General features: G+C 38.1%; 1 protein-coding gene across 2 annotated transcripts in view; it reads left to right on the top strand.

The window, feature by feature from the left end:
* LOC121303632 (BMP/retinoic acid-inducible neural-specific protein 1) overlaps positions 1 to 24184 on the top strand; it is a 121188-nt gene that overhangs the window by 39015 nt on the left and 57989 nt on the right. For both annotated transcript variants that reach the window (XM_041234435.1, XM_041234436.1), the window contains 2 exons: positions 14384 to 14574; positions 19406 to 19575. In XM_041234435.1, coding sequence (XP_041090369.1) covers positions 14384 to 14574; positions 19406 to 19575 — 361 coding nt within the window. The remainder of the gene's footprint in view (positions 1 to 14383; positions 14575 to 19405; positions 19576 to 24184) is intronic.

Below are 24184 nucleotides of genomic sequence, written 5' to 3'. Positions count from 1 at the left end.
TAATATAATAATACAGAGTGTTTCTGTGTGAATCATACACTATAATAATATAATAATACAGAGTGTTTCTGTGTGAATCATACACTATAATAATATAATTATACTGGGTGTTTCTGTGTGAATCATACACTATAATATAATAATACGGGTGTTTCTGTGTGAGTCCTACACTATAATAATATAATAATACGGGGTGTTTCTGTGTGAATCCTACACTATAATAATATAATAATACTGGGTGTTTCTGTGTGAATCATACACTATAATAATAGTGTATGACTACAAAAGATTTAGAAGTGAGTAGTATTTTGAGATTTACGATTATACTGTAAATACAGTATAATCGTAAATCTCGAAAAACTACTCACTTCTAAATCTTTTGTAGTCATTGTTGTATTACTTTAGTATAAATACATGTTAATTTGGATTCATATTTTCTTTTTTTCTGACTTTATCTGAACGAAAAGACACACATTTGCCCGTTTTCCCATTGGAAATAGTGATATTTTGGAATATCACTGTCTTGGCCACAAAAGCAAAGTTTGTGGTGAATAATAGCCATTTTCTATACTTTTGAGGCATAAGCAATTAGGAAATAACACTTACTACCCAGGAACCAAAAAAAAAATAAAAATGTGTTAAACGGTGTAATAATAATAATAATAATAATAATAATAATAATAATAATAATAATAATAATAATAATAATTCGGGGTGTTTCTGTGTGAATCATACACTATAATATAATAATGTGGGGTGTTTCTGTACTAATCATACACTATAATAATACTATAATAATATGGAATGTTTCTTTGTGTTTCATACACTATAACAATAATATAATAATACGGGGTGTTTCTTTGTGAATCATTGTCACACTGGTGAAGGCGCTGATGCACAGTTTAATAATTAAACAGACAGAAAATAAAAACAGACAGACAGAAAAGACAACAAACAAAACACAGGACACGGCACTGGTAGCCAAAACAAACAGACAAACAAAACGCGCTATCACTAAATGAGACACTGACGCACAGGGACGAATACTACACTTAATATTTTATTATTTTACTATTTTACTTCTTCTTCTTCACACCCATTCCTTCGCCCTGAACACACAACCCCGAGTGAGTGAAAACATGCAGCTTTTATGCAACTGTACCGAGACTCGATTGCTAATCAGTCATTCAATTGGAGTCTCGGTACAACTGCACATGAATTAATGAAGTGCAATTTCCCGTGCTCACATATTATTACTTTTTACCTGCACGTGAAGTGCTGTGCAATCCTCGTGCCTAAATACAAATATACATTTTAAACACATGTGTCCCATATACCAACTACAATACACTAACATTAACACCATACATACAACATATAACACAACAATATGCACAATGGCGGGGCACACTACCACAGTCATACACTGTAACAATAATATAATAACACGGGGTGTTTCTTTGTGAATCATACACTATAATAATATAATAATAATATGGGCTGTGTCTGTGTGAATCATACACTATAACAATAATATAATAATACAGGGTGATTCTGTGCACTATTGTTTTTGTTTAAACCTGCTTTAGAAAATGACGTACATTCCTATGCTTTTCCCATGGCTATACTATGCATTTACCACAATTCATCATAGTTTGCTATGTTTTTAAATATGCTTTACCATACCTGTCTGGACTTTCCAATGCTTGCCTATGTTTTACCATACCTCTCTGGGCTTTCCAATGCTTGCCTATGTTTTACCATACCTCTCTGTACTTTTCAATGCTTGCCTATGCTTTACCACACCTCTCTGTGCTTTCCAGTGCTTGCCTATGCTTTACCATACCACTCTGTGCTTTCTAATGCTTGCCTATGCTTTACCATACTTTCAATATCCTTTAGTACATTTTGCTGTGCTTTTACTATGGGAGAATAATAGGAGGGTGGTGCCATGACAGCTTCCCCTCACAGCTCGGCACCTCAATCCTGACCTGAATACCCCTGCCATTCAATCTGAAATAGCCCGTTCAGTAGTGGTTTGGTGGACTACGTTGAGACTGGACTGTGAGGCTGCGCCATCTAGTACACTAAATGACCACTATTTATTCAATTCAGAGTATCAAGCCACACTCAACTCAACATCAAGATACATGAAACATGAGTGCGCTGAAGTGTTTTCATCTCACAGTTCATTTTAGTTCACTGCTTAGAGGTCTAATTACATGAATATTGCAGCTGACATTTATGTGAGCTGGGATGCTTGTTAATTGCAGAGCGTACATGCAGAATATAACTTATGTTATTTGGCGGTGCTGACTGGAATAGGAATGTAAGAGAATGAAGCTCTGAGGCTTTCTCATTAAGAATGGAGTCCCTGGTGTCACAGTCTCGTTCAAACCCGAAGAATTCACAAGCTGATTGCTCTTTATTATATTACTCTCTGCCTGAGCTTTTTGGGGCTGGACCAATTTAACTGACTGAATCGCTCGAGCTTAGTAAAATCTAGTGCAAGTAAGTGTTGCATAATTGCATGTAGAGGTCTACAAGTGTTAGGGGAAGGGGGTAGTCTTGGGCATTGTCAGATTAGTACATTGCAGGATATAACAAGCAGAATATAAAGTCACTGAAGCCCATGTTTCATGTCTGAAGTGATCATAATCTTAGTACATGTATTTGAAAGCTCAAATCTGTGAAAGGTGATCCAACATAAGAGATATAATTGGTTGAAAATGTAAATAGAAATCATTGAATTAGAAACTACTTGTGTGTAAAACTGATGAAGTGCTTGGTTGAGTGTGAAATTAAAAAGTAGCGAGACACCTCCTTGAGTTCCACTTTAATATTCGATGAGTCAGTTACTGTGATACCATTAGTGTGTCAAAGTAGGACAAGTATACTACTGTGGTACCATTCTACCAATTTACTGTTGCAGCTGATCTTAGCCTTTCGTAATAGCCTAGCATTATGTACAGAATCATTGCATGTGTCTCTATTGCCAGTGGAATTTCCTTTATTAAGAATATAGTGTATTCCCCCATCTTATGCTCCCATCTGCTCCACAAATAAAAGTTGCACTACTGTGCTCTACAAACAAGAATACACCACCAGCAGCAGCAAAACTCAACTAGTATGCAATTTCTTCTGTCAGCTTCTGTTAACTGCCTTTGGGCATTTAGTTCAGCTAAAGTACAGTGCTGCTTATGTTTGCTAGCTTGTAACAGAGGAAGAGTGGACAATGTGGACAGAGGAGTTTCCTTTACACAGTGTTCTAGCATGAGCATGTGATGAGACGCATGGAGGAAAGCAATAAGATTTCAGAGCACTACAAATATATTTCAAATATGTTACAGTGTATTCTATTCCTTTTGTAAAAGATCATTTTTTTTATACAACAATGCATTCAGTAAATATTAACATATATTTCAGCATCTTTGTCAATACATTCCTTCAAGATACAAAATATATTTGAAATATTTCAGCATGTAAAATCTATTTAGGGAATTCATAAAAATATATGGACATATATGTCAATGCATACTTAAAATACTTTATAATAAATATGTGGAATATATTGTGTTTCATACATTTCTCCTCCATATGGGCAAACGAAACCCTGCACACCAGAGGCTGTGATTGCCTGAAATTGACGACAGCAGGCAGTGCAGCTCATTATATTAAGTGTTTGTTTACATCAGGGATTTATTTCAATACAAGCTGACTTGAAGCACATGAAGGAAGTGTTGCTGATAAGCTGTGTGTAAGATCACAGAGTGTGTTTGACAATAGGGTACGTGTTGTTGTGATAAAATGTACAAGCGTTGAAGAAGCTCTGTATTATATAAACCCCTCCAATGTTGGCTTTCCTTAGACCAGTGGCCCTATTCACAAAGCTTTTAAGCTGTGCTAGCAAGGTTTTTATACAGTAATCACTAGCCTCCTTTTAATTGATTTTTTTTCTTTGATTGTTTTTAAACAGTACTTTAATTTAGAAATGTTAGAAATAATGTAACGGCATTCAGAAACATGTTTCTACCAGTAATCCACCCCTGTGCAGTACAGTCAGTAGTCTGATTGCAGCTAGACCATTGGAGGTGCTAATGGGTCTGCTTGTGTTTCATCGATGTTGGTATTGCAATGATATTCTGTGTGGGTAACTGGCAATGATTTAACTGGGGTGGTTGTAAGGTTAGAAAGGAAGGTTAGAAAGGAAGACACATTTCTAGACACAGCACAGTCAAGGCCAAAGCCAGCTTCATATCTTAGTATACATGTTGTTTTAATGCCACTGGCACAGGATTTATTGCAATGTGAGTCCTTCCCCTGACTGGCACAATGGGGAAAGCTCATAGCGGTGGTCAAATTCCTCGAGGTGAGTCACGCTGTCCTTGGTTCAGCCATCCCCTTCTTTTTCCTTGGCTCACAAATATAGTACAGTAGAACCTCAGAGTTACAAACACCTTGGGAATGGAGATTGTTCATAAGTGTGAAAAGGCTGTAACTGAAAATTTGTTTTCAATGATTTTATTAAATGTGTACACCTGCTATCTGCACTCCCAATCTGATGAATAATACAAGGATAGAGCACAGTAATGCAATACTAATATTCTTAAAGTTCTAAAGTATTTAAAACAGTACTATAAATGGATAAAAGGCTAAATGTAAGTTATCATTAAAATTGTAACTGTAGCAAAAACCCAGGAAAACCTGGGTTAACGTAGTGCTTATTTTTATTTAAAAAAATGCATTCATGCAGCTTGCTCAGTCATTTACCCTTCTTTGGTTTTAAAAAAAAAAACAAAAACAAAAAAAACTGAGCCATTGTTTGACACTAAAATGTTCCTAATAAAATTGCCCAGACTTGCTTTGAAATCTGCCTCACCTTTAACTGGATACATTTATGGGTACATAAGAGGAGTGCCTATCTGGTTGAATTGTATGCATGGTCGAGTGATTGCATGTTTGCTTAATCCGGTTGAAAGTGGGGCGTTTATAGACCGGTCAGTTCGTGAATTGTGAACTCTGGGGTTCTACTGTACATAAAACTTAAAATGTGACTTAATAAATCAAGCATGGGCTATATAAAATGAGTTTTTCTTACAGATAATATTGCAGGTGACAATGTGCTTTATACAAAGTAATATGCACAGTTTACCCCAGTACCAATGTGTGATAAAGCTGGTATTACACCATCTGGTTTGAACTAGTTGAGACAAGTTTTCATTTGTTTTCATTTATTGACCAGCTTAAGGTTATTGATGGAGATCTTCACATAAGTACAAGTCAACCCCCCTCAAATAAAGGGTAAATAGATGAATTGCGGTTATTCAATATCAAATGTGTATGCTCTTCACAAATGCATTCAAATAGAACAAATACATAAACATATGTTGTAATATATGCATTGAGAAAATGTTATTATTAACTCAGTTCATGTCCTTAGCACAATTCATGCCCTCTTCATGAAAGCCTTCACATACAACTGAAAGCATGCCTGTGCTGGTGGTATCTATGCAAGACTCCACATAGGGCAGCAGGGTGATTAATCCTATCAATTAATGCTTACTCATGGGAGGGAAGAGATTATCGGTACACACCCCTAGTGGTCATTTTTATACTGGCCTGATTACAGAAATTCCACTTTGCTCAGGCTTGATCAGAGACTGACCCCACAAATCAGTGCTTGCCACATGAGACACAGTATGTAACGAGGCGATGGTCCGAGTTTACCCCCAGCCACATTATTCTCTCAGGAGCACGGAGGTCTTTAAAACGCAGGAAACAGTCGCATGGTAGTGTTCACAGGTATACATGTTTATTTTATACTTAACTCAGATTACAACTGTCTAACAGGTTGTACTTACAATGACTAAAATCCCCAGGGAAAGACACAGCATTCAATAATCCCCAGCTCCATCTACTCGTACCAGGGTTAATGATTCCATAAACTCTTACACCTGGAACAATTTTATACACAAAAACTATTTAACATTCATCCCATTTACAATAAAAGTTCATATATTCTACTTTAAACATGTTTATTCTCCTTTATACATTGTAAGAGAACTGCAACTCGCACTCATTCGTTGCCCCTTTAAACCAGGACCCAGGACACAGAAATTGAATTTTATAGCACTTGTACGCACTTTAAATAAACACAAACAAATAAACAAAACCAACACCTAGCTCTTTTTCAAGCACTAACTACACACACAGGAACCTAGTTATAATGCAGGACAGCTAGGCTGTTTACCTGTTTTAAAACAAACAAAAACCAAACGCACAAAGGTTTATTCACAGTACCTTCTTGACGGTGTTACACACTCACAACCAGGCTCTTAACACTACAGCCTTGAACAGACTGGCTGCTCTCTTTAAATACCCTGCACCTGGCTCTAATTTACAATACACACCAGGTGCAGGGGATAACTAATAATTAAACAATTTAAAACAATTAAACAAACAAATGTGTATTCGCCCATGTTTTTGGGCATGGAAAACGTAACCCCTTCCCTGCCGTATTACAACATATTTGTTTAACCTGTATGAATACCATCTTTGTTTACAAACACAAACATTGTTTACTCGTTATTATTATCATTGTCATTATTATTCTCTAGTCCCAAACTATTACCAGTAAAGACTTAACATTACCCTTATCTTGGAAGATTACTGAACATATGGCTATAACAAAACCCTTGTCTCACATGTATAGCTATGGTAACTTCATTAGGGGAAGCGTCCTAATCTAAATAGATCAAACACAATTGCTCAGCAGCATAGCATGCATGGTACATAATAAACCATGGCTCTATCGCCAGTGGAATAACAAGCACAATCATAAACACAATAACATGCATTTAAATTTTACAGTGATAGTAAATATTACCCTCACACCATAATACAATGATGATTAAAAACTCATATAATGGGATTTTGAACATCTAAAAAAAAGAAGTTATGTAAAATGAGAAGGTATAAACTATTCCTTTAAACTAATAAACGGTCGCTAAATGGACCCTGCATTAGTGAAGTCCCTGGAATAAGAGAAACCAATGAATCATCCTCAAGGGAAAAACTGCTGCTGATATGAAAAAAGGATAGAATTCTATAGCAATTATCATTAGAAAACAATTGAGTGCAAACAGCCAATCAGCTTCTAGATCTAGCGAGCTTCTATTTTGCATCATCAGGTTTGTATTTACTCAATAAAGAGTCTAGTAGTCTGTGTGTAGTCAGCACAGTTGGAACAGGATATTGTAATTTGTAGGGTTCTGTATGGATTTGTATTTGTGAGAGCTGGAATTGCGCCTTGTATTTTTCAGTGTTGGTTCCTAGGTTGGCAGTATTGTCCTGACAATCTGCACACTGCTGTTGCAGGGTCTTTGGGGTAGCTGAAGGAGGCTTGTTACTGCTGTTGAGTAATTAAAGTGCATTGCTCAGATATCTGCAGCACATGTACTGGGATTGCATGTTTAATTTGCAGAGATTTTTATTGTCTGCTTTTTACAACTGCTCTTTTACTTGACTACCTTGCATTTATTTAGTGTACATACAATTACTGAGTTGCTTTTTTCAGCATTTATTTTACAAGAGCTTCCAAATACTGTAAGAAGTCACTCACATGATGCCAAATTCAATTTGTGACCAGCTGAGCTGACGAGTGGGGCGGAGTTCAGTTTGTGACCAGCTGAGTGGTCAGCACGCAGTGATTGAGTGGGGCGGAGTTCAGTTTGTGACCAGCTGAGTGGTCAGCACGCAGTGATTGAGTGCGGTGGAGTTCAGTTTGTGACCAGCTGAGTGGTCAGCACGCAGTGATTGAGTGGGGCGGAGTTCAGTTTGTGACCAGTTGAGTGGTCAGCACGCAGTGATTGAGTGCGGCGGAGTTCAGTTTGTGACCAGTTGAGTGGTCAGCACGCAGTGATTGAGTGCGGTGGAGTTCAGTTTGTGACCAGTTGAGTGGTCAGCACGCAGTGATTGAGTGGGGCGGAGTTCAGTTTGTGACCAGTTGAGTGGTCAGCACGCAGTGATTGAGTGCGGCGGAGTTCAGTTTGTGACCAGTTGAGTGGTCAGCACGCAGTGATTGAGTGCGGCGGAGTTCAGTTTGTGACCAGTTGAGTAGTCAGAATGCAGTGATTGAGTGCGGTGGAGTTCAGTTTGTGACCAGTTGAGCTGACGGCACACAATGATTGAGTGCGGTGGAGTTCAGTTTGCGACCAGCTGAGCTGACGGCACACAGTGATTGAGTGCGGTGGAGTTCAGTTTGCGACCAGCTGAGCTGACGGCACACAGTGATTGAGTCAGTGGGTCAGAGTGGGGCACCCAGAATCAGCAGTAAGAAAGCGGCTGGTATGACTGATACCTGCTTCCTTAGCTTGAAAGAATTGAAAATAGTGACGTTTTTAAAAGTAACAAAGAAAATGGCACTGTATGCAATAATTACAGTTGAATGTTGCCTATGATGCAACATATTGCTTTATCACTGTAGTTGTTTGTTTGTTTTGTTTTATTTTTATTTTTTATTTAGTACTATTTAAAAAACTTCTTTTAAGGACAGAGACAAATTCTCATGTGAAATTTGAAATGAAGAGGCGCTGTTAGATAAATTGGAGACCTTCATTAGAAGCCAAAAACAGGCATAGTATTAGCTGGAATTGCCTTTTCACAAAAGATCCTTATTCTAGAAGTCTAGAAGACACTTAGACTACGTACACACACAGACACACTGCAGTGGGCTCGAAAACCGTATTTACAAACAGCACTCATTGCGGTTGTTTGTTGTACACCCACAAATTCATTACTGAAGTGAGTGCACTCCCTGTTTAAACAAACCACTGAACTCGGGCCTTCATCACATGCTGATCGCGAGGTTTCTTGGGAGAACATGAAGGCTGTGTTTTTGTTTATGCTTTTGGAAGAAAGTACTGTAGGTAATCGATCGAGAGCTCGTCAAGTACAGCTATGCTCTTCTGCAAAACCAGGGGAAACGCCCTTTTGCTTTTTCTGCACTGCTAAATACAGCGGCAACGATCTGCAGTGCCATGATGGTAGATCGAAACATTTTGGCGATCTTTTGACCAGAATGGTTTCCAAATGACTGGATAAAAAATGTTTGCATGTCTAAGGAGTCGTATATGCGTCTTTGTCATTTATTGAGACCTTTCTCGGAGTGCCGAAACACACAGATGAGACGTATCAGTGGGAAAACGAGTTGCGGTCGCACTGTGGCGTTTGGATATACGAGTTGTCCCATATTGTTTTATTTAAGTTGCAAAACCAGTGTGCAGAAATCCACCGTGTACCAACTGCGGTTGTGTTGGTGTGGTTGTAGTACAGACACACACACACACACACACACACACACACACACACACATACACAGTTAGTGCGCAATAACTAACTGGGGTTGCCACCTGTTCTGGTTTTGCTTGGATTGTAAGACTTCCCATTAAATGTAATCAAAGTATATGTTTTTTTTTTTTGTTTTTTTTTTTTGTAAGAAATGACTCTGGTGTCCCTTTTTTTGTAAATCAGAGGTGGGAACACAATAACTAGCCCACTGTGAATTAATAACACACACGCGATACTTGCTCTGAAAAGAATTAACTAGTGCAGTTATTGCTGCCCTTTATAACCGAACACTATGTGTTTGTATACAAACACTATTAAGAGCAAAAGGTGAAACGCATTTAGCCTGTATGTGTGTGCATAGCCTTCGTTGACTAGGACTGAGTTCTGTATGACACAAACAGATACAGTAGTAGGACTACATCACAGTGCACTGCAACACTGGAAACATACAACCATGTTTTCAGAGTGTTTCCTCTAGTCTTTAACTTCTGTTTCTAGAAAGGAGAGAAAGCAAGGCCCATGTTACAAAAGAGCTTGGGTTATGTTACTTCATTGTTTGGTTCAAGTTTAGTAAAATTAACAGCCTGGAAGAAACACTTTGAAAATACTTGTGCAGTACGTTACATTGTAAATCACAAAAATGAAGATTGTACTCGGGAACTACCATTCGAAATAAAATATATATTTTTATATTGATAGATTCTAGTTATAACTATTTCCATTAATCATGATACTAAAATCCAGTCTGACACCATGTCTGATGCATTTATAAAGAATGGGAACATGTACAGTGTAATGTGTACCCTTTACTGCACTTCGTCCAGTATATGGACAAGTTTTCCAGACAATGTTTTTTTTTGCAGTCTTTAAAGTGTTAACAGTAAGATGGGCTTGAATACTTTGATGATTTTTGATTAGGTTTGATGTTTTAGTTTTGAAGTATTCAACATAGGGTTAACCCAGATTATCTTCAGCGTCATATACAGCTATGGTCAAAACTTTTGCATCACCTAGAATTATAAGATTGAGACATAAATAAAAAAGAAAAAGCTGTATGAACATAATTTAGATCTTTTATTTAGCATCATGTAGTAAAAATAAACTACAAAGTGACATTGCTAAAGTCTATATTTCATGTTAGATTTCTAAATGTTAATTTTTTTTGTTACTTATTAGGAAAACTACAAAGTGCAATGCAATGCAATATGTTAACGTTATATTATTTTGGAGGTTTCATTCGACTTTATGAAGCAAAATAAGTTAGTTCTATAGGATGCGAAACGTTTGACCATAACGACAGTTTAAAACTTAAAGTGAACAGGCCAGGCTTCCATCAGTTTAAATGTATCTTTACACCACTTAAGCATTGCTCTATACACTGTTTACACAGCATAATATCATTAGATGTGCTAAACTGAGTGGTTGTGTACAGAAAATAAATGTTTAGGGAATCCATTTCTGCATGCCCACATGGCTTGGTGAATCAGGCCCATTGTTTTTCTGCTGGCCTTTCTAATTGATGAAACACAGCACACAGAAACCAGTTCATCCAAACTCAGAACTCAGAACTGCAGCTGCCAAGAAACTGTACAGGCTGTTCCTATGTTACAGAGGGGCACTTCATAAATAGATAGATCACTTTGTTCACAATTCAACAGGGACTTTGCAGTTAAAGTTAGTGCATTGGCCAGAAAATTAAAGGGATGCTTTATATCATCTAAAGATACATAATACTACATCTCTTCCATGTTTAATGCCCTAGTATGTGTGTCCAATATCAGTCTCATTATTTGCCATTGAGTCTGCCTCTGGGCTGCTTCTGAAAAGACTCCTAACTCCTTATGACAAAGATACTGGCTGACCTGCTGTAATGTTTTGATTCAGTTTGCTTGGTGAAACAGGTGAAACTCTGCTGCTGGATAGTTTTTTGGATGTGATTTTCTTCTCACATGCTGTCCGTCAATCTGTGGAATTTTTTTTTTTTTTTTTGGAACAAGCGCAGGATAAAGAAAGTAGGTCAAACAGATTTTCAATCAGCACCAACCAGAGCTGAACACATACCATCAACTGAAAGCGAGAATCATTCTAGAGTGGATTGGCCCCTATAGATTTAGATTAGATAGATAGAGAGATGTAGACATGGATCTTATCTTATGTTTAGAAGGAAGCAGCTAACAGGTTAATATCACAGTGTTGTAAGTGAGAATGCATTCCATTTCTCTCAGGCTTTCATGGTAAACCCTCGAGGATGACACATGTTGAATTCTATATTCTTCCTTGGTGACATGCCAAACAAAATCAGAGAGAGTAAGTCAGCAACACAGCACATGGTTGAGGAAACACTATCTGTCTTGATGGCTTGCTCACTGAACTTCCAGTCTTCCTAAAGTAATAGGCGAGGTTTAAAGCCCAAAGTGGCAATTTTGCTGTGGTTAACTGATTTTTATGTATAGCATCTCATGCTCACAATCGAAGAAAACTGTTTGAGGCGTTCATACTTTGATTTCCATGATTGATAGTAAGCAGTTTTATAACAAAAGCGTTTTTTCCTCTTGAGTGTTTACAGGACAGGTGACATTTAGCCAAGACAATCAGTGCTCCTCTTTTTGTATCTAGCAGCATGCATTTTGATATACAGCAGGATAGATTCAATCGGTTTCTGTGCAGTAAGTCAGATTCACTCTAGTGGTCGAACTGCAATCAGACTACGGGCTGATTCTGAAGATTATTTTCTCTAAATCGTAATCTTTGTTCTTTATGAAAAAAAAAAATACCAGTTACAATTTTAAGACTACTTAAGGTACAAGTTCATCTCATTTGGTAACTTTATTGGGTAAACTTAATGGAAAAAAAGTGTGGGTGTAGCACAGGGAGTGATCCCATGCAGTAGTATAAACTATTTGTTGTATTTTAGATGTCTTATGGCATCATGTATTATTCAGTAACTTCCAATACAGTTGCCATGTTTTATATTGGAGGTCACAATGTCATTTGACTGTTTTGAATGAGGAAAGGTAGGATCCCCTGTTAGCATGCCTGCAATGAACTGAGCTTAAATCTTGTTCAGAGTCGACTGCAGCATTGGGGTCTCACACCTCAGAAGCACTCAGAATGTGTGGAAACATCAGAAACAGGTACAAGAAAAGTTACCACCCCATTTAATTGTCTTTGAAGCAATTTACTCTCTGAGGAAACTGAATCTAATGTGAAACCTCAGAAGAGAACTGTAAGCCAAGAGAAAAACAAACACTAGTTCCAAATACTGCTGGATGGAGCTGCAAAACCATCCACCTGCCACCATGCCTTAGTTAATGCCTTTCATGCACAGCCTTAATATGCCTCATTATATGCTGTAGTGTACCTTGAGGTTTGTAGTAATGCAAAAAACTAACAAAAAAAAAAAAAAGCAACGTGCATAGTGTGCATGTGCTCCTGGCCCCTTGAAGTACAGTAATTAAGATATACTCAACCCATTAAAAAAACAAAAGAAACTCTGTGGATGATGGATTCACCTGTGTTGTATGACTGCTGTACACAGGCTGTACAAAATAGAAACAAGATCCTTTTTTTCAGCCAGCCTTTTTGAAGTTCACGTGATAAAGGAACAAGTCGGGGAAGCTTGTTTCTTAAAGGGACTATAGTTTTTATGATTTTGTATATCATTGAAATGAATTGCTTTTTATATGTAAGCTCAGAAATGAGAGCCCGCAAGCTATCACCATCCTCTTTTTTGGTTTAGTGTCCAGCCAGGATAGGAACTCATATTAGAAGGAAGCTTTTGATTGTTCTAGGATTTTGATTACAATTCAATGGGTTTTGAATATGTAAGCCAGCACTACTCACTTATGGCTCCTTCAAGCCATTCCAGTCTAGGACCTTGTTCCAACCATGTCCTTAATTATTCAAGCAAACTGTCCAGAGTCTAACCAGGTGTTTCTTTGCTAAATGGAATCTAGGAGTTGTTTGGAAAAACTTCATGAACTTCAAGCACCACAAGTGTGCACTACTGAGGTCAAATTCCATTTTTATTTCTACTTTGCAATAACTATTTTTTTGTACAGAAAAGCCAACATTTCTTATCTTTAGCTACATACATTTAAGCAACAGACACAAGAGTGGTGATTTTTATACAATGAATGGACAAAAAATTGAGAATGCATATGCCCCAGTGCATTGTTCAGTGTTTCAGTGCTTTGGGTCATTTCTGCATGCCTTCATGTCTTAGTTGGCTTGTATTTGAACCCTCGTCTTGCATTCATTTTGTCATTAAACATTTGGTAGATTACAGGCATGCATAACTATGTAATAACATCATATTAACTGGTTAACTACAATGTTGCTTATTCTTATATAGTAAGAACCGTGGGCAGTGGTGTTGCGATGCAATTACAGCAGGTAACTAAATGTTGTTCACAAGACCATTTACATGTAATGGCACAGCAGTTACCAAGTAAGAGAGGAACCATTAATTACCTGGTTATTACAATGCAATTACATGGCTATCCATGCCCAGTAATCGAATGTCCTGCTAGCTGTTTATATGGAGAAGTGTAAAATGTATGAATGGATGCACTGGCTTTTTGGCATTTAAGGGTTTAAAGCTGCTTTGTGATCAGTGTTATTTATATATGCTATTGGGCTTTTCAATCGTGTTTCTAGCCATAGAAGCACCAACTGGAATTTAGTTGATATTGCTAATGAACAGAATGTTTTTTTTTTTTTCATATCCTTGTCTATCCTTTCTCCTGTTGACATTTCATTTTTTATTCAATACAGCATCTTGCCACCAGAATTTGCAGACCAATCTCTCCCTCTATCACCAATTGTGTAATTGTGTACCTGTCAAAGGCTGGTTTGTAACCATCCATCACTGTGGTTTCATACATCTGGCCATTACCATGTGTCTCTTGAAAGCACAGCTTATCTTAAATCTATCTTCATTAAAGTGTCACTTTTATTGTGCAGCATCATCGGAAGTGAAACCTGATGGGAGTTTCTCTTCTTATTGCTTTTGGTTTTCCTTCTCTCCCTGCAGAGAGTTTGCCCGTTGGAAGGTGAGGAACACTGCCATTGAAAGGAGGGATTTACTCCGCAATCCTGCCCCTTTAATGCCAGAGTTCCAAAAGAGCATTCGGCTGCTGGGAAGGAGGCCCTCCACGCAGCAGTTCATCGACACCATCATCAAGAAGTACGGGACCCATATACTGATATCCGCCACGCTTGGAGGTAACTATCTAAGTGCACTGAGCTCACTCCCACTTCAGAAACTGAACTGTACAATACAGTTCTCCAGCATTATACTGTCCCACCAAGCACAGGCTATACATATTCTAGATTGGCAAGTGGCCACAATACTATGTGCAATCCATTGCTAAAAACCACCTTGATCTAAAAATGTGTCCTCTACCTTAAAAAAACAAGGGACCTTGTGGGGGACACATACAATAGGATATTAAACCTAGAAATAAAATATTAGGAAAATATAGTGCTCTTCTAAACATTGTAAAAACCATGCTGGAAAAGCACAATATATGCATTGTATAGACCTGTGAAAAGCATAGTAAATGCATAGTATAGACCTGTGAAAAGCACAATTAATGCATTGTACAGACCTATGAAAAGCACAATAAATACATTGTATAGATCTGTGAAAGCTGGATAAATTGCAGAAAACACTAAACTTGTAAAACATCACAAATGATGAAGAAAAACGTAAAGGAAAACACATGCTTTCTGTATAAAACTCCTATTCTAAAAAGTGCCCTCTTCCTCTTGTTAAATACATGCTTACAATTAGTAGACACAATATTGTATAACATGACACTTAAACCAGAGAAGGTTCATATCACTAGGTACCAGAGGGTAAGTTTCATATAATGCTGTCAAGGAATCATCAACCATGTGGGGGGAAAACAAACAGTGGCAGCTGGCTTCGAATGAGACGATTATTTAATAAACAGTAATATATACTGCCTGCAAGATGTTTAAACTTAATACACTCATGTATGCTTATGAAATATATACAGGTATATATTTAAAACAGAAACCTTGGCATGTGCAGATCTCTGAATTTGGTTTGAAGACATTATTTGAAAATAGACTAGTTTACGTAGAAGTATGCTGACGCTAAAAACAACATCAAGAAAAGCATGTATTATTTCCTGACAGCATGCAACTCGATCCACTAACTACGGAATAATAGCCACCTGAAACTCACACAGAGAAGCGGTGATTCAGAGCCCGTCCAGTTAAAGTAGAAAAAGAAAGTGGTTCCTCACCTTATTCTGTCCAGTCTGTGCCCCTAAGGATGATACGTTAGAGGAAACTATTTTAAAATGCTGTGACACATGCTCTGCACTCAGTATGTTGATACCATGGACCGAGCAATCATTTTGGCTGTAAACATCATATGCTGTTCTTATGGCTGTGTTTCTTTTGGTTTTGGACGCAGGGCAACAAGCATGTGTAACTGTCCATGGAGTCCAGGGGATGAGATATATAGAATTAAGCCAGGATTTTAATGTGCTGTCATAGGCGTGTGTTTGTGTCAGGGGAAGATGAAGGGTAGCTATTGAAGTACCAGTGTTACGTTTACCTCTAAAATGACTTGGTTTTATTAAACTCGGATCAGATTCATTGCTTTGGCAACCCTTTCTATACCACTATGCATTAAAAGGCTAATTAAACATACAATAATCTTGCTTGTCATGCAGGTTTCACATGTCCAGTTTTGAGAGAAAAGCACATTCTATTAAACCATGAATTTTCATTTCTAAAAAGGAATCAGAAAATGACTGCATTTGATGTCTGTTGCATTAGAGAAGTTAATTTTAAGGTTTGATTACACATTGCTTTGCGTGTCTTTGAACTCTTAAAGCATTTGCAATGCAGTAGAATCTGAGATCAAGGATTCCAGCCCCACATATTCCATAAATCACATTGTCATGTGGTTTTTTCACTCAACACTTAGGATTCTACTCCTAGCAGCTCAAAGCCAGGTAAAGACAATGATAGCAAACATGGTAAGAAAGTATTAAATTACATCTGAAACTATATATAAAATACAGGCTATATAAATATGGATGTGTCTGCTGGAAAGAGAGCATTCCTTCGTTTGTTTAAATGCATATTTACCATTGTAGATTAAGCCTTAAGTGTGAATCTACAATTACTGCTGGTTCCAAGCAAGCCAGCTGGCATCATTGCACCTTCCCTGGAAGTCTTTTTATTGATATCGTTCTGTCTGTCCGTGTGTTACAGTACATCAATGTAGATTGCCTGGTAATTTAATTCAAGTTGACAGTAATTAAGAGTCATAAATATTCATGTGACTTGGTGTAATCAATGACTCTTGAAGTAATTAGCCTGTACACCTATAAAATATGTTGCACACCACTGAGTGATAGATGTATAATTGAAAAAAAAAGATGAAACCCAGCAGATTACAGTCAGATGGTACAGTAGAGTGGTCGCATGATCTCACCTGCTTCAAAGAGCGCAGGGGACTCTGAACACTACTCACAGCCTTGCCCAATGTGGCTTGCAGTCTTGGGAATTACTTTAGCTTGGGGCAAGAGTGCAGAGTGCACTAAGTAAGTACTGTGAAAAGCTTGGTTGAGTGATTTAACTCGATTGTTGCACTGTATCCAGCAGGCAGGATTTTAGTGGTTCAAATGATCATTTGTTAAAGATATAAATGAGAAGTACAGCCTGGTTGAAAAGGGCAAGGAAAGGAATGTAAAGATCTAACATAGTTTAGCAGAAGGATCTTATTTACTTCGAGTCTCTGTGTATTGTATCAATAATGTATTATGGAAGACCTGCAAACTTGTGTGAGCAGAACTACAGAGAAGCTGTGTTCTGGGAGTTTTACATATTGCAATAAGATGACTTACACATTGTATTTAAATATAATGTGTTTAGATTTAAAGATACACGTTGTAATTTTGCTACACAGCTTGAGCTGGCATGTTACCAGGCTTCTTGTACTTTGTTGGTTGTCAGCATATCAGCTGTCAATTGTGAATATACTGCATGTAGTAGCTAGAGAATAGAGCATAGAAATGATGAGACAGCTACAGGTAATTATAGCCTGCCTGGGAATTGCCAGAAACACGTGACCAATAATCAGGTTTTCAATAATAAATAATAATAATAAATCCATCCACTTACAATGTGTGTTTCTGACTGGTGAATAAGCGACTGGATTTTTGATCTTCTGCTCTTCTTAAGGCTGCCACACACCAGACGCCATGCAATTTCTTAATATCTGTATCTTTGTAATTGTGATGACTTTGTCGTAAAGCTCTGGGTATTTCTCTAAAGTAAAAGTATGATTTTTTGGAAATTGCTTCACTGACCTGGAGGACCGCGGGTATTGAAGCTGCTCTCTGATTGCTCAATGCCCCAGCTGACGCCTGACAAATCACAAATAACAGGATTCAATCTTATTTATTCTGCGACGCTCCAGTGCCGGCCTGGTGCTGTCACATCGCCTGTGGTGTGAAAGATACTTATCAAAAGTATAGGTTTTATTAATTTTGTCGCATCGCTGCACAGTCCCGCTTGCTGCTGCAACCTAACCTATCAATGTACCTCTCTGTCATCTGAATTCAGTCTATACAATAAATACAATATTCTCTGTTTGGAGAGAGTCGGGATGCTTTATATTGCTATAGCAAGGCGTTCAGTAAGGAACGCAATATTATTGTTTCTTTATAAATATATACTATATTATGCAGGTCTTTGGAATTGTTGGAATAAAAAAATATATGTTCTGTTTATTTCCTTCACAGTCATATTGTTCCTGGTGAGCAAATGAGAATAATTGTTGTTTTTATTGTAAGACCAAGTTTTTGTACAGTAGTTTAATGTAACATTACAGTTGAAATGTAGAGCTGTAGTTAATGCATACCCCATAAGTTAGCACTAAAGTATGTATTGAAAGTATTGAAAGAACTCATGCCTTCAAGGTAATGTTGCATTTTACTCACCCAAAACACATTTTACTCACAATGGGCCCGATGTGCGCAGCCACTATCACTAGGGCAAAAATAACAGCGTTGGCGAACCGCTGCGATGGCGCATGAAAACGTGATTTAGAAGTCGGGTCTCATGCGTGGGCTAACGCACATCAAATAGCGAATAAAGTGCCGAGCCAATCAAAGTGGGGGGAGTAAGGTTACAACCAATAAGGGTTTAACATTCCCTTTAATCATTCCCTGTGCATCTGTGATAGAGAATGGAGGGTATTGAAACGAAAACAAAGATTTCTAATTTTGCTTATAAGTTACATGAAAAAAATAATTCTGTTTCACTTGCTGAGGGAGTGACTGAGTGACAGAGGGAGGGGCAAAAAATGTAGAATCAGGTTTTTTCCTTCAGTTACGCATGTATAGCTCACCTTCGAAACATGAAAACCGTAATAATTATTTATTTCTTAGCAGATGCCCTTATCCAGGGCGACTTACAATTGTTACAAAATCACAGCACAAAATATCACATTCCAAAATATCACATTACAAAGGATCACATTAATCCAATGTGCACTCCATATTTCTCTTTTTTTCTCTCTTTGCTTTGCCTGCTTCCCTGGTAGTTTCACTGGTATTTATAGTCACCTGTGTAATTTGCACCCAGTTTATACCTGGATTTCACATGTCAATTGAAACGCAAAGGCTAACACTGTTGATGGTTTGCTACATTTGTATGTAAATGAGGACACCCCTCTAAAGTTCAGCCCGTGTCCAGCGTTAACACTGACTTGCTGGGTGGGCACTAAAACACGTTTGCTAAATCACATAGGTGGGCAAAGTCTGTTTGCAACACGTGCTCCTGATTTTGGTGCACTAACTATTCACAAAAGTGTTTTGCGATGGCCTTAGGGGTTTGCGAATGTTGTTAAATAGGGCCCTTAGTGTCTATATTTACTAACATAGTGTCACATTTGATTCATATCGTTTCTTATCTGTGTGAGGATCCCTCAATTACTCGCCTGACTGGCTGTGGGCTGATAAGTACAAACACAGGGTTATGAATGTGTTTTTACTTTTCCTAGGTGAGGAGGCGCTGACCATGTATATGGACAAGAGCAAACTGGACAGAAAGATGGTGAACGCAACGCAGAGCGTGGAGTCCCTTCACCAGCTGGCATCGTCCTACTTCATAGACCGAGACGGGACGATGAGACGGCTCCATGAGATTCAGATTTCATCCAACGCCATCAAGGTTCTTTTCAATTTACTTTCTTAGTAATTGTGACTGGCAGATCAATGTACCCTTTTGCGATTGAGCTCTCGGCAATGGAAAATCAAGTGCAATGGAATGAAACCAAAAATGACATGGCTGTTGATTCAGCTCCTCAGAAAGGAAGCCTAGACAGCAAATTTGCTCACTGACTTGTTTCTGATGTAATGCACTGTATCTTGTACGGTACAATTGATCTCAGAGTCAACCCATAAAGTACTAATGCTTTGCTAGTAAAAGACCAAGCAGAATCACTTTAGCAGTCATTGTATTTTTATTTTTTCATTTTTCAGTGCTCTGCATCCATTCAGAATGAGGAGATGTGTGGTTAACTAAAACTAGTTCTTTTTTGTGCATGTGCTTTTTTATTCTATAAAAAAACTACTTTACATTTCTTGCTCTATTCATTGTTGCTAACAGTGCCATAAGCCTGCCCTAAATGCTCTTCAATGGTCTAAATGCTCTCCAAAGATGCTCAACATTTCTTGACCACAGGCCTGTATTTGTCACAGGGTCAAGGTTATGATCATTTCTCCTGTAACATTTAACTACAAATGTGATGGACATTTAAATACATATGTGATGGATTTAGCACATACTGTAATGAGTTGTGTTCCCCTCTCAGTACATCAGCATAGCAGTGTTCCAGATTATGACAGCTGCTGTCATGAGCACCATACTCTGGTATTGCAAGTGCAAATGGGCCTGTGGGCAAAGCTTTGTGTGGACCACTGGCATAGGGAAAGTAGTTTATACTTTCGCTTTTTTGTTTGTATTTATTTATTTTTATGTTGTACTGCTTTCTGGTTACCACGTGAAGGATGCTATTAGATAGTGCTGCTAATGCCATTCTGCATTATTCTGGTGTATAACTTCAGTAGTAAAAAATTGTATAATACCATATTACAATGTAAACGTCTCCAGTTGAAATGGCTTTAGGATTCACAGATTTTTGAAGTCATACACCAAAACACTATTCAGCCAACATAGGAATTGAATTAGTGGTTTTGTATGGCCTGTGAAAGTTTCTCATATCCCAGCTCTTCTGCACAACATGCAATGCCTCCCAAGACACTTCAGCACATTTCACTTCTAGTCTGAAATAGAGTCAAGGAAATGAGCAGCACAAATGCGCTAGAACCAATCCCCAGAAGCACTCAATAAATGAATGTAGCACAGACCTGACCATATTTATCAAACTGATTCTCCATTCTAAAGCCCCCAGCATTGCGGAGCAGAAAAGGTTGCAGCAAACTAATACAGTTAATCACAATAAAGAGATGTTCTTTTTTTGAGGTTATACCCAAGGCAGTAATGCTTCTTGTTGTCTGAATCCATGCTGCAGTTTTTATTCTTGGTTGACTAAAGAACAGTTTTCAGGACAGTTATTGGGGCTCAACATCTTTAAAGCATTGTGCGTATGTTTTGCTGCGTTGTCATTCTGGGAGATTAATCCTAGTCTTAGAAACATCATCTTTTTCCGGCACCAGCACTTTCGTTCTGGTATTTATAATGTTTTTGCAGAATATGTTTTTTTTTTTTTTGTACAATGACAACATTTTTAATCTAGGTGCATAAAATGTTATATAACTACTCATGCGTCCAAGCAATCATTCATTACTGCAGTATCTATTTGCCGTTTCTGTTAACCTTCATAGTATTATAACTCCTCCAGTGTGCTTTTCTTATCTCAAATGTTTTGTCTGGCACCAAACAGGTTGCTTTAAATGCACATGCAACTAATTCCTACAGGCATTAAAGGTGTGCACCTAAAAATGTATTTTAAAAAATTATAATTTTCAGCAACTTGGTACAGGTATGAAATCTCATCATTATTATTCTTCTTAGTGACTTTTTTAAAAAGCTGAAAGCACCCCTGTGGCCTGAACACAGCTCTCAATCAAAGTACATCAGTGTAACCATTAGCCTGTCCCCCTGCAACACTGCCCTCAGTGGATGTAGGAAACAACACATTAGGTTTTTGTGGTATTTCCTACGGATGTATTTCTTGCATCCATTTGGGGATTGCTGCAAAGGGAAGGTTACTGAGTAGAAAATAGTTTCTTTTAGTATCTCTAAATGCAGCACTATGCAATGCTTAATAGTAATGCATGGTGGGAAAGGTTGATGTTACACTGTGTTGTACCAGCTGTACAGAATAATAAGGAATGCATTCGATAAGGTAACTGGGATCTTCAACCCCTACCAAGGAAGAGCTTTTTATATGATTTAAAAAACAATAGCCAAAAAACAGAGAAAAAAAAAAACTGGAAAGAAAACTGCGTCCTGTTTCTGTCGTAAACCGTCACCCAGGAATCATACGAAGATATAGAACTGAATATGATTGTGGGGCATGGCAGCTTCAAGTTGACTCTGTGTACGTTTCGTCTTGCAGCTGTGCTATGGTCTCTGTGTTCATCAGAAAGCGAATTCTCAAAATAGACATTTAAATAAAAGCAATCTCTGTGCAGAGGGGCTTCAGAAGCACCGAATAGGATCCCAGTCCTTATTTGTGATGAGACCTCCTTGCTAAATAGAAAACCGCTCAAGCCTTTTTTTATCTGCAAGAGTCTAAGAGAGATGAAATTTATACCATGGGCCACGGTCAGTTTTATTTTTCTATTTATTTATTCTTTTGATGGATTGAATATCGTTTGGTATTCATGAAACCTTTCTAGATGGATCTTGAAGAGTTACATGAATATCAAAATTATTTACTGATTGAAAATGGAATTAAGAAAAAAACACTTTGTAAAGATAGTCTTTAGCACTAAAAGTACACTTTTATATTAAACTCACAAACCAGATTTACTTTATAAATCATGCATGTGAAATCAACCAATAGCCATTAAGGATTTATAAAAAAATGTGTACTGATGTCAACCTTTGAATATAACATTTAGCAACATTCTACACAAAAAAAACAAAAACAAACAATTGTTAAGATGAATTGAAATCCCTGAGTACAATCTGTTTTTTTGTGATTTATAGTAAGTTCATACTTTGTGTGTATGTTGTCTCAAGCACAAACTACACGAGATGACATCTCTTTACAGTAAGAGACACCCTACACACAACATATTAACTTACATCAAAATCCAATTTGAGAGAAGACCCCTAAGTATCTTAGATTACAAGTGTTATATCCTGTGCATCATCATCATCTTTAGCTATTCCAGGTCCGCTTCCCATTGACTTCCAAACCTTCCCATTAACTGCCCCTGTCATCCATCCAATCCCTGAGATAGTCAGCTAGTCAGCAGGCAACGCAAGTTCAAGCCTTCTGCTCATGGAACAGAGAGAAAGGGCTGGTTGTTCTCTACAGAGGGCAGCAAGAAACAATTAGATATTCAGTGAAGTTGGTTGTTGGCATAAACCCAACATACAGCAGATGCCTGGATATGCATTCAGAAAGGGCTGCATCAAAACTGTGAGACTGACTGCAAGTGAGGCTAGGACCTGGCTTCAGTTTCAACAGCTCTTTGAAATGGGAACACAAATTAAGCATTCACAATTTAATGGACTGAAGGGAAGGATTGATCCAAAGGACCAAACATTTTAGGAGAACCACCCCTAATCATCATTTGTGTATAGACTCTGTGGGTGGGTCACTGTGGCAAAGTGGCTGCTGATTATTAACAGGTGCAGAGGTGATGCAGTGCAGGAAAGAAACAGACATATTTGTAATCCGGTATGGAAAAGTGGATTTTATTGTTTGTAATCCTGGTCTGGCGACCAAATAATAAACTCCGGTTATACACAGCGATGCGTAAAACACAGAGGACAGTAACAGGGATTTGCAGCTCTAAACAATAAACACAGGTATCTCTGCCACAGTATACAAACACGGTCACCAGTCCTGGGTGTGCACTGTAGTGCTCGTGGTGGGTGATGGTTTATAGAGTGACAAAAGTGGAGTTCTGTTCCAGGTTTTACTGCTGGCCCTTAGCGATAGCTCTGGAACGTGTTAGCCGTCTGTGAACACACAAGTAAAAATTATAGACAAGACCAACAAAACAAACACTCACGGTATTGTACTATTTACTGCACGGGTCCTTCCGGGTTATATTTCGTAACCAAAGTGAAGGAAAAGATTTACAATTCTCCGGCCCCTTTATGCTATCACTCATGACCCCATAGTGAACGATTGCAGCTGTCTCTATTGCCTGCAGGTGCTACCTCGGTTACCTTCCGGGTCAATACATTCCTGCAACAGAGTCTCTCCTTCTTCCAGGCTGACCGACTTCCCGACCCTGGAAATGAACTCTCCAGCAAGCCTGTCCAAAGACTTTTCTCTTTCGCTACTTAGCGCCCTCACAGGTTGGGAGGGAGATTTACAACCAGAACTCATTATATTTCTGTCACAGTCACTTATGTGATTTAGAGTCACAGATCAATCAATATTCGTCCTTTTCTGCTGCAACCAGGCCCCAGTTTCAGATGGAATCATTCAAATTGAAAAGCTGCATCTGCGTCCTAAAGTAGTCCTGGACCTTCCAGCAGTACCTGTTGTACTGTTATTTAAAGAACTGCCCTTAATCTGCCTGTGAAACACCCCTGACATCTATTCTGTAATGTGTAAAAGCTGCAT

The sequence above is a fragment of the Polyodon spathula genome, chromosome 34 (assembly GCF_017654505.1).
Source record: "Polyodon spathula isolate WHYD16114869_AA chromosome 34, ASM1765450v1, whole genome shotgun sequence".
NCBI classification, from domain to species: domain Eukaryota; kingdom Metazoa; phylum Chordata; class Actinopteri; order Acipenseriformes; family Polyodontidae; genus Polyodon; species Polyodon spathula.
This window is presented reverse-complemented; position numbering and strand designations above follow the sequence as displayed.